At 36.9% G+C, this 15,381-nt stretch overlaps 1 protein-coding gene across 1 annotated transcript in view; it reads left to right on the top strand.

Annotated features, from left to right (window-relative positions):
• MED23 (mediator complex subunit 23) overlaps positions 1-13,525 on the top strand; it is a 56,386-nt gene extending 42,861 nt beyond the window's left edge. The window contains exons 23-29 of the mRNA XM_049900671.1: positions 1,955-2,191; positions 6,502-6,667; positions 7,621-7,693; positions 8,904-9,118; positions 9,773-9,893; positions 10,607-10,738; positions 12,493-13,525. Coding sequence (XP_049756628.1) covers positions 1,955-2,191; positions 6,502-6,667; positions 7,621-7,693; positions 8,904-9,118; positions 9,773-9,893; positions 10,607-10,738; positions 12,493-12,660 — 1,112 coding nt within the window. The 3' untranslated portion in view covers positions 12,661-13,525. The remainder of the gene's footprint in view (positions 1-1,954; positions 2,192-6,501; positions 6,668-7,620; positions 7,694-8,903; positions 9,119-9,772; positions 9,894-10,606; positions 10,739-12,492) is intronic.
• Positions 13,526-15,381: the final 1,856 nt, after the last annotated feature.

Genomic DNA, 15,381 nt, shown 5'->3' with positions numbered 1-15,381 from the left:
GATGCATGTGATTTATTTAAGCAGAAAGGAGAATAGATTATAGTAGGCAGACTGGATCAGTTGGGAAAATCATGGAAATAAGAAAAAACAAGACATATTTGAAGAGCAGTGTCCTTGGTGGGCTGAGCCAAGAATTCATAACAGAGTGTTCTAGAAATAAGGCTAGAAAGGGATATTGTACTTAGCTGAAGATCACCTCAAAGGCTAGACTGAGATATTTTTATTTTTTAACCTGCGGATAATGAGGAGTCAACTGGAAGTTATTGAATAAGGTCATGGTGACGTTGGAAATGAGGAAGAAGGGACAAATGGTCAAGGAAGGAGGGGTAAGACTTGATTGACTGGTTGTGGGGAAAATGATGAAAGAAAGAAATCAAAGATAACTTTAAAGTTTTAAGCATGATAACTGGGAGGATGATGGGGTCAGTGAGAAAGTGTGGAAGTCCTGAACAGCCACTGTGTGGGGACAAAGGTATTTGTCTGGTGGGCAGTTCTTATTCTCAGTCCTTAATCTACGGTGTCTCTGTCCTAGGTATGAATTGACTGTTTTGTATTTTCTTTTTTAATAGGGTTTATTTTTTAGAGAAGTTTTAGCTTTATAGAAAAATTGTGCAGAAAATGGAGTTCCCATATACCTCCTCTCCACACTGCACGCAGCTTCACCTATCAATAACATCTTGCATTAGCACGGTACATTTGTTACAATCGATGAACCATACTAACATTATTATCACCTGAAGTCTGTAGTTCACCTGAGAGTTCACGCTGTGTTGTACAGCCTGTGGGTACTAACAGAAGCATAATGTCAAGTATCCACCAGTACAGCAGCATACAAAATAGTTTCACTGCCCCAGAAATACCACATTCCACCTATCATCACCTATCTTGTCATTTCCGCAAACCCCTCTCATGACTGATTTATTTCTGTCTGTAGTTTTGCCTTTTTGAAAATGTCATACAGTTGGAATCATAGTATGTAGCCTTTTCAGACTCCCTTCTTTCACATAGCAGTAGCATTTAACAATCCTCCGTGTCTTTTCATAGCTTGATAGCCGATTTCTTTTTATCACTGAATAATACTCAGCACTCCATTGCATAGATGTACCACAGTTTATCCATTCACCTACTGAAGAACATCTTGGTTGCTTCCAGTTTTTAGCAATTATGAATAAAGCTTCTATAAACATTCTTGTGAAGGTTTTGTGTAGCTGTAAGTTTTCAACTTATTGGGAAATACCTTAGGAGTGCTGTGAATTGGGTTTTGATACTGTAGAACAGATAAGTTCAAGTGAGCATTCCTATAAAAAATATTTCCCTTTTGAATTAGATAATATATGTACCCACTACAAAATAATGCACTGTGAATAGTTACTCAGTCCCATCCCTGTCCTCTGGCTAGCCAGTTTTTCTCTCTGTAGAACAACCAGTGTGACCAGTTTCTCATGTATCCTTCCTTCAATATTCTTAGTTGTTTTTCTAACAAATAAAATATTCACGTTATATTCTGTATGTTGTGTTTTCTACTTGAATAATGTATTACAGTTGATCATATCAGTGCATAAAGAGCTGCCTCATACATACCATAATTCGCTTAACCATTCCTGGTTTTGACCATTTAGGTTGTTTCTAACCTTTTGCCAGTATTAACAGGGCTGCAGCAACATTCCTTGCATATACGTCATTTTTGTAAAATAACTTTCCAGAAGTGGAATTGCTAGTTCAAAAAATATGATGAACATCCTTTTGAAATGTGAAATACAACCTGTCTACATTATTAGAAGCTTTATACCTTATCCTAAGATAAAAATATTCATTGTGTGCAATTACCTAGAGTGTGAAAGTAGTTTTATAATCTTCTGAGTTATTCTTTGGTAATCTTGAAAATGGAGGATTAGTTTTTCAAAATTGTCAGTATTCAGATAAACATTGTACTGATTTATTTTCTTCTTGGCAGATCGTCCAGTGACTTATTTGTATAATACACTGCACTATTACGAAATGCACCTGCGAGAGCGCCCAACTCTCAAACGTAAACTTGTCCACGCAATCATTGGGTCACTCAAGGATAATCGACCACAGGGCTGGTGTCTAAGTGACACTTACCTGAAGAGTGCTATGAATGCACGAGAAGACAATCCTTGGATCCCAGATGACTCTTACTATTGCAGATTGATTGGGAGACTAGTAGATAATATCCTTTCTTCGTTATTTTCCGTCCTGTAAAAACAGCATGGGGCAGTGTCTGACCTCCAAGTTCACAAGGGGGAAGGAGAACCAGTCAACAGCCCAAGGCTGATTGCTCTGAGGCGGAGGTCAGACATGCCTTCCCTCTCAGCCATCCTTACTGACTCTGACACCAACCAGCCCTTCCATAGCACTCTCTACAGGGTTCGATAATTTATTGCAATGTCCACACAGAACTCACAGACCATACTCAAGATTATGGGGTTCATTAGGGATGTGACACGTTACAATTCAAGCTGAGGAATACTCAAGGATACAGTTCTTCCATCAGGACAGCCTGATGGAACATCCTTTTGAAAGGTGATGCCATGCTTATAGGTATGCCTCTCCCTGGTCTTCAGACTCTCCCCAAAGGTACTTAGCTTTCTAGCTCCATGGGCCAGGAACCCACTGTGCCATCTCCTGCAGGTCTCTCCTTCCTTGGTAGTGGTGGTCTCTTCTCTTTCCCACCTCTGAGTGGATCATTTCAAGCCCAGTGGAATAACAAATCTGACCAATCCCTTTGGTGGGTCAAAGTTACCATATCTGCGCAGTCCCACCCAATCACTTGGGTGGAAGTTAGAAGATCATGGGAGAAAGGCCACACAAAAGTGATCCATCACACCACACATATTCATCAGAAATAACTATTTTGATTTTTTGAGAACGTGTTATTTTCAAGGTAGTATTTTTTATATGTTCCAAGACTTCAGCTTTTTTAAAGGTTATTTTTAATCTGTAAAGGTTTTTTTTTTCCCCCTCAACTTTGCCAAATTAATAGGCAGAAAATACCCTTGTTAAGTGTCTGTTTCTTTGCTAACTAGAGAGGTTGAACTTTTTGAGTATTTCTTAAACTTTTCAAAATTTCTTCTTTGAACCAGCTGTTCTTAATCTCTGCATGTTTTTTGTTTTATTTTTCCTGTGGGTATTCGTGACTTCCTTACCTATTCATCTGAGTTTTTTAATGTATTAGGATATAATCCTTTGTTGGTGGTGGTAGATATTTATTCCTTCAATTCATTGTTTGCTTTTTAATTTCATGATTAAGACATGGATGTTTGACCTTGTCATTGTACAACTATCAGTGTTTTAAGATATTTTTTCATTGTTTTTATAACTGGAGAAATCTTTCCTCATTCTCAGATTGGATGGACATATGCTATTTTTTTTTTTTTCTTTTTTCCAAATTTAACTGAAAATTTTGTTGTGCATGGTATAAGGCATTGAGAATCTAGCTTTATTCCCCCTACTGCAGTGACAATGGTAACCAGTTGCCATCCAGGAAATTCTGACTCATGGCAAGCCCATGTGTGTCAGAGTAGAACTGTGCTCCATAGGGTTTTCAATGTTGATTTTTCAGAAACAGATCTCCAGGCCTTTTTTTCTAGGCATCTCTGGGTGGACTAGAACCTCCAACCTTTTGGTTAGCAGCAGCTCAGCACATTAACCATTTGCACCACCCAGAAACTCGTAATAATAATAATAGCTTATATTTGTTGAGTGCTTGTTTTGTATAAGGCATTATATGAAGCACTTTACATTCCTCGATGAGTTAGTTTTTATGCCAAGGTCAGAAAGCTAGTAAATGGTTGGACTGCAACACAACCTTAGATGTGTCTGATACCAAAGCCTGTACATTTAACCACACACTCTATTATTTCTCTGGTGTCATTTATTGAATCCCCTTGCTATTTTTCACTCATTTGAGCTCTCAATCGTATCTTCTTTCTTGTATATATTAGGGTCTCTTTTTTTTTTCTTTAATTGTACTTTAGATGAGGACTTACAGAGGAAACTAGTTTCTCATTAAACAACTAATACACATATTGTTTGTGACATTCATTGCCAACCACACAACATGTCAACACTCTCTCCTTCTTGACCTTGGGTTCCCCATTACCAGCTTTCCTGTCCCTTCCTGCCTTCTAGTCTTTGCCCCTGGACTGGCATGCCCATTTAGTCTCATTTTGTTTTATGGGCCTGTCTAATCTTTGGCTGAAGGGTGAACTTCAGGAGTGACTTCATTACTGAGCTATGAGGGTATCGGGGGCCACACGGGGTTTCTGTCAGACCAGTAAGTCTGGTCTTTTTTTAATGTGTGTGTGAGTTAGAATTTTGTTCTACATTTTTCTTCAGCTCTGCCCAGGACCCTCTATTGTGGTCCCTGTCAGAGCAGTTGGTGGTGGTATCCGGACAGTCTAGTTGTGCTAAACTCAATCTGGTGGAGGCTGTGTTGGTTGTGGTCCATTAGTCCTTTGAACTAATCTTTCCCATGTATCTTTGATTTTCTTCATTCTCCTTGCTCTAGACAGGGTGAGACCTGTGAGATGGCTGCTGCCAAGGTTTTTAAGACCCCACACGCTACTCACCAAAGTAAAATGTAGAACATTTTCTTTATAAACTATGTTATGCCAGTTGAGCTAGATTTTTCCAGAGACTATGGTTCCCATACCCGTCAGCCCAGTAGTCTAGTCCCTCAGGGAGTTTGGATGTGTCTGTTAAGCTTCCATGATCTTGCCTTCATCAAGTTGTGCCTGCTTCCCCAGTATTGTGTACTGTCCTGCCCTTCACCAAAGTTACCACTTATCTATTGCCTATTTAGTGTTTTTCCCTCCCACTCCTCCTCTCCCTCATAACCATCAAAGATTGTTTCTTTTTGTATGTAAACCGTTTCATGAGTTTTTATAGTAGCAATCTCATACAGTATTTGTCCTTTTGTGATTGACTTATTTTACTCAGCATAATACCTTCTAGATTCATCCATGTTGTGAGAGGCTTCACAGATTCGTCATTGTTTGTTTTAATCATTGTGTAGCATTCTATTGTGTGTATGTGCCATAGTTTGTCCGTTCACCTGTTGATGGGCACCTAGCTTGTTTCCATCTTTTTGCTATTGTGAACAATACTGCAGTGAACATAGGTGTGTGTACGTCTATTTGTGTGACAGCTCTTATTTCTCTAGGATATATTCCTAGGAGTAGGATTGCTATATCATATGGTATTTCTATTTCTACCTTTTTAAGGAAGTACAATATTGTTTTCCAAAATTATTGCACCATTTTGCATTTCCACCAGCAACGCATGAGTTCCAGTCTCCCCGCGTTCTCTCTAACATTATTTCCTGGTTTTTTGATTCGTGCAAGTAATGCTAGAGCGAGATGGTATCTCATTGTGGTTTTGATTCGCATTTCTGTAATGGCTAGTGATCTCAAAGAGCATTTCCTTATGTATCTGTTAGCCACTTGAATGTCTTCTTTGGTGAGGTGTCTGTTCTTATCCTTTGCCCATTTTTTAACTGGATTACTTGTCTTTTGGTTGTAGAAGTATTGGATTTTCGTATAGAGTGTAGAGATTAGACCTTTGTTGGATTTGTCATAGCCAAAATTTTTTTCACAGTCTGTAGGTTCTCTTTTTACTCTTTTTGTGAAGTTTTGGTGAGCGTAAGTGTTTAATTTTTAGAAGATGCCAGTTATCTTGCTTATCTTCTGGTGTTTGTGTATTGCTAGTTATGGTTTGTATCCTTGAATGCCATTTACTTCTGTAAAGGTTTTGAAATCTTAATTAGCAGCATCATGCCAGATAGGCTGAAATTCACTCTGTTAATATTTATATTTAAAAATGAACTTTCTTCATTTGTAGCACATGCATTTGTTTGCTACTGGGGAACATAGAATCTTGTTTTGAATAAATTATTGACTATTTTTAAAAATATTAATAAAATAGACAATTAAAAAATCTTAATTTTTCTCTTTTAGTGAAAAACACTGCTACAGTGACTAGTATTTTTCTTTTCTTCATTTTTGATTTCATGTTTTATGTTATCTGCGCACTATACTTAATGTCTACACCGTACCACTATTTACTTGACAAAGAAATTTATTTCCTGAAATATAAGACTTGCTCATTATGAAGTAGTCTTCTTATTAACTTCCTGTAGCTATTAAGAGAAACAGTCTGATGAAGCCTGGGGATACCTTGACTGCATCTGTAGGTATTGTAATGCCACAGTTATAAGAGCCCACCATTTATAACTTGTGACTGATCAGATGGTTGCCACCAATACATTTCAGTCATGTCAAGCTTATTTATATTTGATTTATATTATTTGCCTCTTAATCTGTCTGACCTTAGGCAGATCACTTCCTTGGGGCTCATAATCAGATAAAGTGATAATCAAATCAGATACTTACATGTGAAATATTTTGAAAACTATAAAGCACTTTACAAATGTGAGCCATTAATCTCAAAATAACTAGTTATTGCTTTAATTGTGTGTACCTATGGCTGGCAAATCTCCTGGCCCATTCCCAAACTGTGACTGGAGATTCAACGAGTTTCCCAACCCGGCTGCCCATGCTCTGCATGTTACTTGTGTGGAGCTCATGGCCTTGGCTGTTTCAGGCAAAGATGTTGGAAATGCCCTTCTAAATGTTGTCCTGAAAAGGTATGTATCCTGTTTCATGAAATAAGATTCACTGATTACCTGTAAAGAGAATGAAATTTTTGGGGGAGCTACTAGACCGATACGCATTGTATAGTAACTGTCTTCTGGTTCTAGACTTAGTCTTGGTGTAATGTAGGTGTAAATAGGCCCTGGCAGAGTCAAAAGGCTTGGGTTTGTTTCCACTTCTACTCTTTATTAGATGTCTGACATTTAATTTAGAAATAATATTAACTTGTCACTAAAGATAGTCTTTCAAGATTCCTTTTGTAAATGTCAGAATAAAGTAGGGGATAATGGTGGAGGAAGTATAAATGGGCGGAAATAGTCTTTTCAGCCTAGAAACTATTGTTAAAGAATATAACCAAATATATTTTATATATATATATAGGAGCCCTGGTGATTCAGTGGTTAGATGCTCAGCTGCTAACTGAAAGGTTGGTGGTTTGAACCCACGCAGTGGCTCTGTGGGATACCTGTGATCTGCTTCCATAAAGATTACAGCCTTTGAAACCCAATGGAGCAGTTCTACTCTGTCTCATGGAGTTACTATGAGTCAAAAATCAACTCGTTGGCACTGTTACAACAACACCACATCAATCACAGTGGTTAAGAAAGGTCAGCAGTTTGAATTCACCAGCTGCTCTTTGGAAATCCTGTGGGGCAGTTCTACTCTGTTATATAGGGTCACTGTGAGTTGGAATCAACTCAGTGGCAGTCAGTGGGTTTCAGATATATGTGTGTATATATGCGTGTATGTATGTATGTATATGTATATTCACACAAACATACTTACTGAACTTTTGTGTATTGACTTTTTATTCAATAAGAACCCACTTCAATTTTATTGAAGCAGATCAGTAGTCATTACTTATGTTCTCAAAATAAGATCCATTGTGAACCATATAAAATATTTTCATAATTTCACGTTTTTATTCTTTTTTCCTCACTTGTAGTCAGCCTTTAGTGCCAAGAGAGAACATTACGGCATGGATGAATGCAATTGGATTGATCATCACTGCCCTACCAGTGAGTTAATAATTGTACTTTGTACTTAGTAATGAAATACAGATGTGTCCTGTAAGCAGAAAGAATAAGATGCATATAGGATACCTTTCTATAAGACATCATACTAATTAATGACTGTTTCATATTTTTAAAGTCTGTCATAATATTGGAGCCCTGGTGGCATAGTGGTTAAGAGCTTGACTGCCAGCAAAAAGGTTGGCTGTTCTACGTTGTCCTTAAGGGTTGCTACGAGTAAGTTGGAATCGACTCTTCAGGAATGGGTTTTTACGGGTCACAATATTATTGCATGAAAATCTACAATGCCTATTTTCTTGCCTTTCTGCATTACAGCTTAATATATATATTTTATTTACAGATTCCTGCACCCTCTGGTCCCACCTTACTTATCCAACCTTAGTTTTTACATCATTAATCTGATATATTTTTGGGTACTTAGAGCCTGTGCTCATGCAAGTGCTTATTGAGACATGTTCAAGGCACTTCTGGTATGTTAGGGAAGAGGACACAATGCCAGAGCCTTCTTTCTTCCCTCAACTTCTCTAAATCCTACTCATTCTTTGCCAGCGTGGGGCCTGACTTCTGTGACACATTTGAAGTCTCCCTCCTATGACCTCTCCTCTTGTGTATAGCTGCACCACACAGCTTAATAAATTAGTTATCACCTGTGGTTTGGTGCGTGCTAATTGTTTCTCCCCAGTTAAAGTCAGTTCTACAAACATCAAGCAGATTTTATTCTAATGTAAAAAATGAAATTTAACTTATTAGTTTTATCTGTTGTGATATCTTTAAATTTCAATACTGCTTGTCTAACTCAGTGTTCTCCAAATTTGATTACACAGTCCTGTTTGTAATTTTTCTCTTACACACCCCTAAAAAATATTATTTATTTCTAAATTATACATGTGTAAAGTACCATCTGTATGGAAAATATTGATAAAGTCTATTATATAGTAAATATTAGGTACCAAATGATCTGGACAGATACAAGTATGGAGTCTCTAACTCACAGACAGTTCTCTCCAGGTTATTATTGACTTGGTTTGACCAATTATGAAACTGCCCAACTGTATTTCAAAATCTCCGTGCCCACAAAGACACAAGTTGGATAAGTAGAAAACTTGAAAGACAGAGAAATCATTAATTTTGGGGGCTTTGGGGTTGAATACTGGATGAGTGATATTTTTCAGCAGGCTTTCCTCTGGTTTTAAAGGAGCCATATTGGATTGTCCTTCATGATCGAATTGTGCATGTTATCAGCAGTCCCAGCTTGACATCTGAGACAGAATGGGTTGGCTATCCCTTCCGCCTCTTTGATTTCACTGCTTGTCATCAGTCCTACTCCGAGATGAGCTGTAGCTATACGTTAGCTCTAGCACATGCTGTGTGGCACCATTCTAGCATTGGGCAACTTTCTCTCATTCCAAAGTAAGTTTTATGATTTGTTTAAGAAATTTTACTTTTGTTTCTGTTTTTTAATCTCATTTACATATGAAGTAATGTGCCCCAATTCGTTAGAGCAATTTGCAAAGTAAGAATGTTTTAGTAGATTTTCTGGTTAATCATAAAGCTTCTTGTATTTCAGAATTATTTGAAAAAAAAATTTATTTGTATGTGCAAGTAATAATCTGGTATCTAGTTTTCTGTTACAGTTACAGGATGCTTAGTCAAATGCATGCTTTTTCCAGAATGTATCTCAAAAGTTGCTTTGAAGAACTGATATTAACCTATTTTCTGATTATTTTTCTTGACCAAAAAATTGATATTAATTAGATTGAAATTTCCTGAGAATGACATTTATATTGTATTAGTTATTTTCTTTTTACTTCAGATAATTCGCTTTTTGTCATTTAGTAGTTACTGATAAGAATGACTTCTAAATGTAAAGTAATTTATCTCAGCAAACAATTAAAATAGGGCCAGTGAAAGATGTAAGAATTGTTATTGTTACTAAAATCAAAATGAACTGTAGAAAAATTATTACAAGTTTTGTAAATACTTAGGCAGGCTATACTAACAAAATTCAAATAATTCAACTGATTTCAAGTCACAAGAGTTTTTTTTAATATATTCAAATTTTAGATTTCTCACCGAAGTACTTCTTCCTATAGTGAAGACTGAATTCCAGTTGCTTTACGTATACCATCTTGTAGGACCGTTTTTACAAAGATTTCAGCAAGAGAGAACTCGATGTATGATAGAGGTAAAATACTCTGGGTCTTTTGTGATAAGATTAAGTTCTAAAGGATCTGTTTCGGTTTCTATCCCAGTGTGTTTTCAAACTACAGCTCACAAGCATTAGTAGTGAAGTAAGATCCAAGATAAATTTTAGAGGACATAGTGTGCTTATAGTGAGGTTGGTGTGGGATGGTTTTGAATTGAAGATGCAGGAGAAAATATCTCATCAAGTGTAGGTTTCAGAGAGAACCTTAAGGATGGAGAAGGGCGTTTGGGAGCCTACAGTGCAGAATAGTTGCTTAAAATCATGAGATGGATGAAGTCAGCCACCCATAACAAGGTCATAGAGGAGAAACTGAGCCAGAAATAGAACCGTACAGCATGAGCTATCAAATGGAACTAAGAAGGTACAATCCAAAGGATCCTTGAGAGTGCAGCTATAACCATGGTTTCTGGAAAGGCGATTATGTAGCTCCTAATTTTAAGAGAAATTACTAATTATGAAGAGAAATTCTATTTAAGCCCTATTAGAAGCACCGTGTAGCGCTATGGATTCCATTATAAATGCAGGGCGTATCACATCTTCCGTGTGCAAAAAGATACATATGATCTGTAACAGTTCCTTTGACAAACTTGTTATCCCCCTGTGCTAGTGTTGTAACAGAGTCTAGCTGCATCACCCTGAATTATCCAATGATTTTTAACCATTTAAGTAATTTCACATTATTTGTTAAACAGATTGGTGTGGCATTTTATGACATGCTGCTGAATGTAGACCAGTGTAGCGCCCATTTAAATTACATGGATCCCATCTGTGACTTCTTGTATCATATGAAGTATATGTTTACCGGTGACAGCGTAAAAGAGCAGGTAAGTTCAATTTATTTGACTATTTTTAAGTGTTATTTAGAAAATTTGAACACATGATTATGGACTTTTTTGTTTGGGTGAGCTTTTGTTTTTTTTTTTTTTTTTTTGGTAAGGGGAAATGGTTGATACCAGACTCTTTTAGCTACATGGACATACTGTTCTGGATATAATATTTAAATAAATTCATGTTATAATTTCTCATACTTTTCTCCCTTGGTATCTGTAGCAAGGCATGTGAAAAAGACCCACAGAGTTAATTGACAGTGATCTCATTAGGAAGAAACACTGTGGTGTGGCCACTAAAAAGACCAGCGAGCTATCGAGTTGTGAATAAAGGAGATCCTTCTTTTCCCCTCAGTGGTTAGGGTAGACTATAGGGACAGTGGACAAATTGCAGCATGACTGGAGGACAGAAACCAGGATGGTCAAGATAGTAACTCATGAAAAGCATTTGAAAAATCAGGAAGTGCTTACTCTGAAGAAGAAAAGTTTTAGGGAATTGTTCATGTCCTCCCTATTTGAAAAGTTGCCATATGGAATATACTAGATTTGCTCTATGTCACCTCACAGGGCATGTGAATTCTGGTGAAGTTAAAGGGAGGCACGCTCTGACTCAGCATATAAAGAGACACTTCCTAATAGAGCTGTCTGAAAGTAGAAAGGATCTCCTTGGATCATACCCAAGCTTCCTAACTGTAGCAAACAGAATCTGGGCTGTTACAGAGGGGTGGGGCAGGGTAGATAGATGAAGTTTTGTGCCCTCTTCCATTCATATTTTATGTTACTTCTTCATGTAAGGGGAAAGGGAGCTAAATTGATACATCAATCCTAGTCTACTGGGTTCTTCCCTTGGAGCTGGGAATATTGGGTGGAGAAGATGTTGACTCCTTTATGCTTCAACAAGATTGTCAAAGAGAGTTGAATGGGAACCAATAAAGAAATGACTTGTTTAGTATTGCATTTGGGCCTAAGAAATTTTGACTCAAAGGTAAACAGAAAGGAAAAACTATTAATGGATTGATCTCTCCTGGTAAGGTCAAAGAGTATTTTAGTAAAACTAAGAAAATTGTGAAATTGGTTGAGGTACTTATTTCCTTAAAGTACTTTAAATAAGACTAGATCTAATATTAATTTGCTATAATTTCAGGTTTAAATCAAAACAAAAAAAATTTAGCCTAGTAGATAAATGTTGCTGATGTGAGTTATTCAAAGAACTTTAAAATGTAGTCATACCTCATGCCTCTGTGAAGATGGCATTTTAAGAGGATGATTAACTTGTCGGATGTGTAAAATTTTTGACATGTTTATTAGTTTTTGGTAGTGGGATGACTAATTAACTAGATAAAAGGATAGGTTTTTGTAAGAGTACATATGCACATATATATACGCACATACAAACCCTATAGGACAGAATAGAACTGCCCTGTAGAGTTTCCAAGGAGCACCTGGTGGATTTGAACTGCCAGCCTTTTAGGTAGCAGCTGTAGCACTTAACCACTATGCCACCAGCGTTTCTAATCCATATGCACACACATAGAAATATATATATATATATATATGCCTAGATATATGTAAAGAGAGAAAAAGAGAAATAATTGTATCTTTTGTTAAGACATAAAACATGTAGAGAAACTTCTCGTCCACCCTACTCTACTCCCCGGTTAATGTCTCAGGATATGTGTAAATCACTTCTTTAAAGGGGGGAAGTTGAAATACTCTGGTTAAAATATTTTTAATGTGTTTTCGTTTCTTAGGTAGAGAAGATCATCTGTAATTTAAAACCAGCTTTAAAGCTTCGTCTTCGATTTATCACCCACATTAGCAAGATGGAACCAGCCGCAGTGCCTCCACAAGGCTTGAATAGTGGGTCTCCAGCACCACAGCCTAATCAGGTGCCGGTGTCTTTACCTGTAACACAGTGAAGCTGGGGCATAATGTGGCGAAAATGGAAATATACCCATCTTTGCAAGTGGACTTAGATCTATGAAATCTGAACGTGATCACACTACATAATGATGTAGCAGAAGCAGCAATGACGTTCAGATTGTTTTATTTTGATTCAATAGTGAATCTATTGAAACCTTATAACTCCCTAGCTGTATTTTTGTCTCTAAGAGATCAAGTCAGCTACAGTCTGTTCATATCCGTAACAATTTATTAGAGCTACATAATGTTATCCATGATCAAATCACTTTTACTAGGCATTCTTAATCTTCCTACTTTAGCCATTGTTTTGTTTTTATTTTTTTATTAATGACAGATTCAGTATTTAAATACCTTTTTTAAAAGTACCACAACATGTACAACAGTTAGTTATTAAAACTCTTTTATATATAAATCTGTTTTGGTGTGTCTGGGATGCTTACCAGATAAAGGACTCTAGATTTCATTGCACTGTGGGAGCAAATGTGGTTTCCTATTCTTTCTTAAATGGCTTAAATTTTTTATTGTAACCTTCCAAGTAAATGATCTAATGTTTCTGTCAAGGTAGATTGGCAATATTTTGCCTTTGCTGTGGACTTGAACGTACTTTAGGAAATGAGTTGGAGGCCATGTAAGAAAATAACATCTCTGGAAATGTATAAACTTAAATAAAGCCAGGCTTAAATGATTGAATCTTCAATCTCTGTTTTTAAAAATAAATTAATTGCTGTTCTAGGTTGACACTTTCACCTGTCAAATAATGTGATTTTTTGACTATTTATAATCTTAAAACTTTTAAAAAATGTATTTTTAACTATTGTGCTCATTTTAGTTCTTTAGGGTTTATTAGATTTTGAGAGACATACTGTTAATTTAGGGAAGATTGGAAAATAGTAAACATCCGTTGAATGAATAAACTATATGATTTCTTTCATACTTAATTTGAATGAGTGTCTGCTGGCTGGATTACAACATAGAACTGTGCTGTATCCATAGGTCAGACACACCACAGTTGATGACTAGGCATAGACTTAGCAGTTAATATATTTTTTTAATTAGTTAAGTTTAACCAACTATACTTCAGATTATTTCCAAATATATTCCTCCTAAAAACCTTTACCCTTTGCCATCAAGTTGATTGTGACTCACAGCGACCCTGTAAGATAGAGTAGAGCTGCCTCATAGGGTTTCTAAGGAGGTGCTGGTGGATTTGAACTGCCGACCTTTCGGTTAGCAGCCATAGTTCTTTAAACACCATGCCACCAGGGCTCCATATTCCTCCTAGACCTTTATTTTCTTTATAGGTCATATTATTGCAATCACTCAGGATAAATCTTTATTTGCCAGACAAGCCCTGCTTGAAATTTATATAATGTCATAAGTAATTTTTTCAGACTAACCATATTCTCAAAATTCTCCAGAAGCTTTATGCTTCAAATGATTTCAAGAATTATTCTCAACATAGTCTCAATATATTCTTGTGCCTCAAGAGGAATATATAGCTTTGAAATCCTAGAATGGGAATAATTATGACACTGATAATTTGTTGTTGTTAGGTGCCACCTGGTCGGTTCCGACTCATAGTGGCCTTCTGTACAACAAAATGAAACATGCGCCATCTACACAGCCATTGTCATGCTTAAGCCCATTGTCGCAGCCACTGTGTTAGTCCATCTCATTAAGGGTCTTCCTCCTTTTTGCTGACCCTCTTCTTTACCAGGCATGATGTCCTTCTCCAGGGACATACCCCTCCTGGTAACATCTTCAAAGTATGTGAGAGGAAGCCTCACCATCCTTGCTTCTAAAGAGCATTCTGGCTGTACTTCCAAGACAGAGTTGTTCATTCTTCTGGCAGTTCATGGTGTTTTCAATATTCTTCACCAACAGCATAATTCAAAGTCATCAATTCTTCTTCTGTCTTCCTTATTCATTGTCCGGCTTTCACATACCTATGAGGCAATTAAAAATACCATGACTTGGGTCAGTCACACCTTACTCTTCAAGATGACATCTTTGCTTTTCAACACTTCAAAGAAGTCTTTTGCCACACATTTGCCCGATACAGTGCATCTTTTGATTTCTTGACTGCTGCTCCCATGGGCATTGATTGTGGATCCAAGTAAAATGAAATCCTTGACAACTTTAATATTTTCTGTTTTTCATCATGTTGCTTATTGGTCCAGTTGTGAAGATTTTTGTTTTCTTTATGGTGAGGTGTAGTCCATACTGAAGGCTGTGGTCTTTGATCTTCATCAGTTAAGTACTTCAGGTCCTCTTTGATTTCAGCGAGCAAGATTGTATCATCTGTGTATCACAGGTTGTTAATGAGTCTTCCTCCAATCCTGATGCCCTGTTCTTCTTCATATAGTCCACCTTCTTAGATTATTTGCCCAGCACACAGATTGAATAAGTATGGTGAAAGATTACAACCCTGTAATCCACACCTTTCTTGACTTCAATCCACACAGTATCCCTTTGTCCTATTGGAACAACTGCCTCTTGGTTTATGTACAGGTTCCTCATGAGCACAGTTAAGTGTTCTGGAATTCCCATTCTTCGCAATATTATCCATGATTTGTTATGATCCACACAGCCGAATGCCTTTTCATAGTTAATAAAATACAGTTAAACATCTTTCTGATGTTCTCTGCTTTTAGCCATGATCCATCTGGCATCAGCAATGATATCCCTTGTTCCATGTCCTCTTCTGAATCTCCCTT

This window comes from Elephas maximus, chromosome 1 (genome assembly GCF_024166365.1).
Source record: "Elephas maximus indicus isolate mEleMax1 chromosome 1, mEleMax1 primary haplotype, whole genome shotgun sequence".
NCBI classification, from domain to species: domain Eukaryota; kingdom Metazoa; phylum Chordata; class Mammalia; order Proboscidea; family Elephantidae; genus Elephas; species Elephas maximus.
This window is presented reverse-complemented; position numbering and strand designations above follow the sequence as displayed.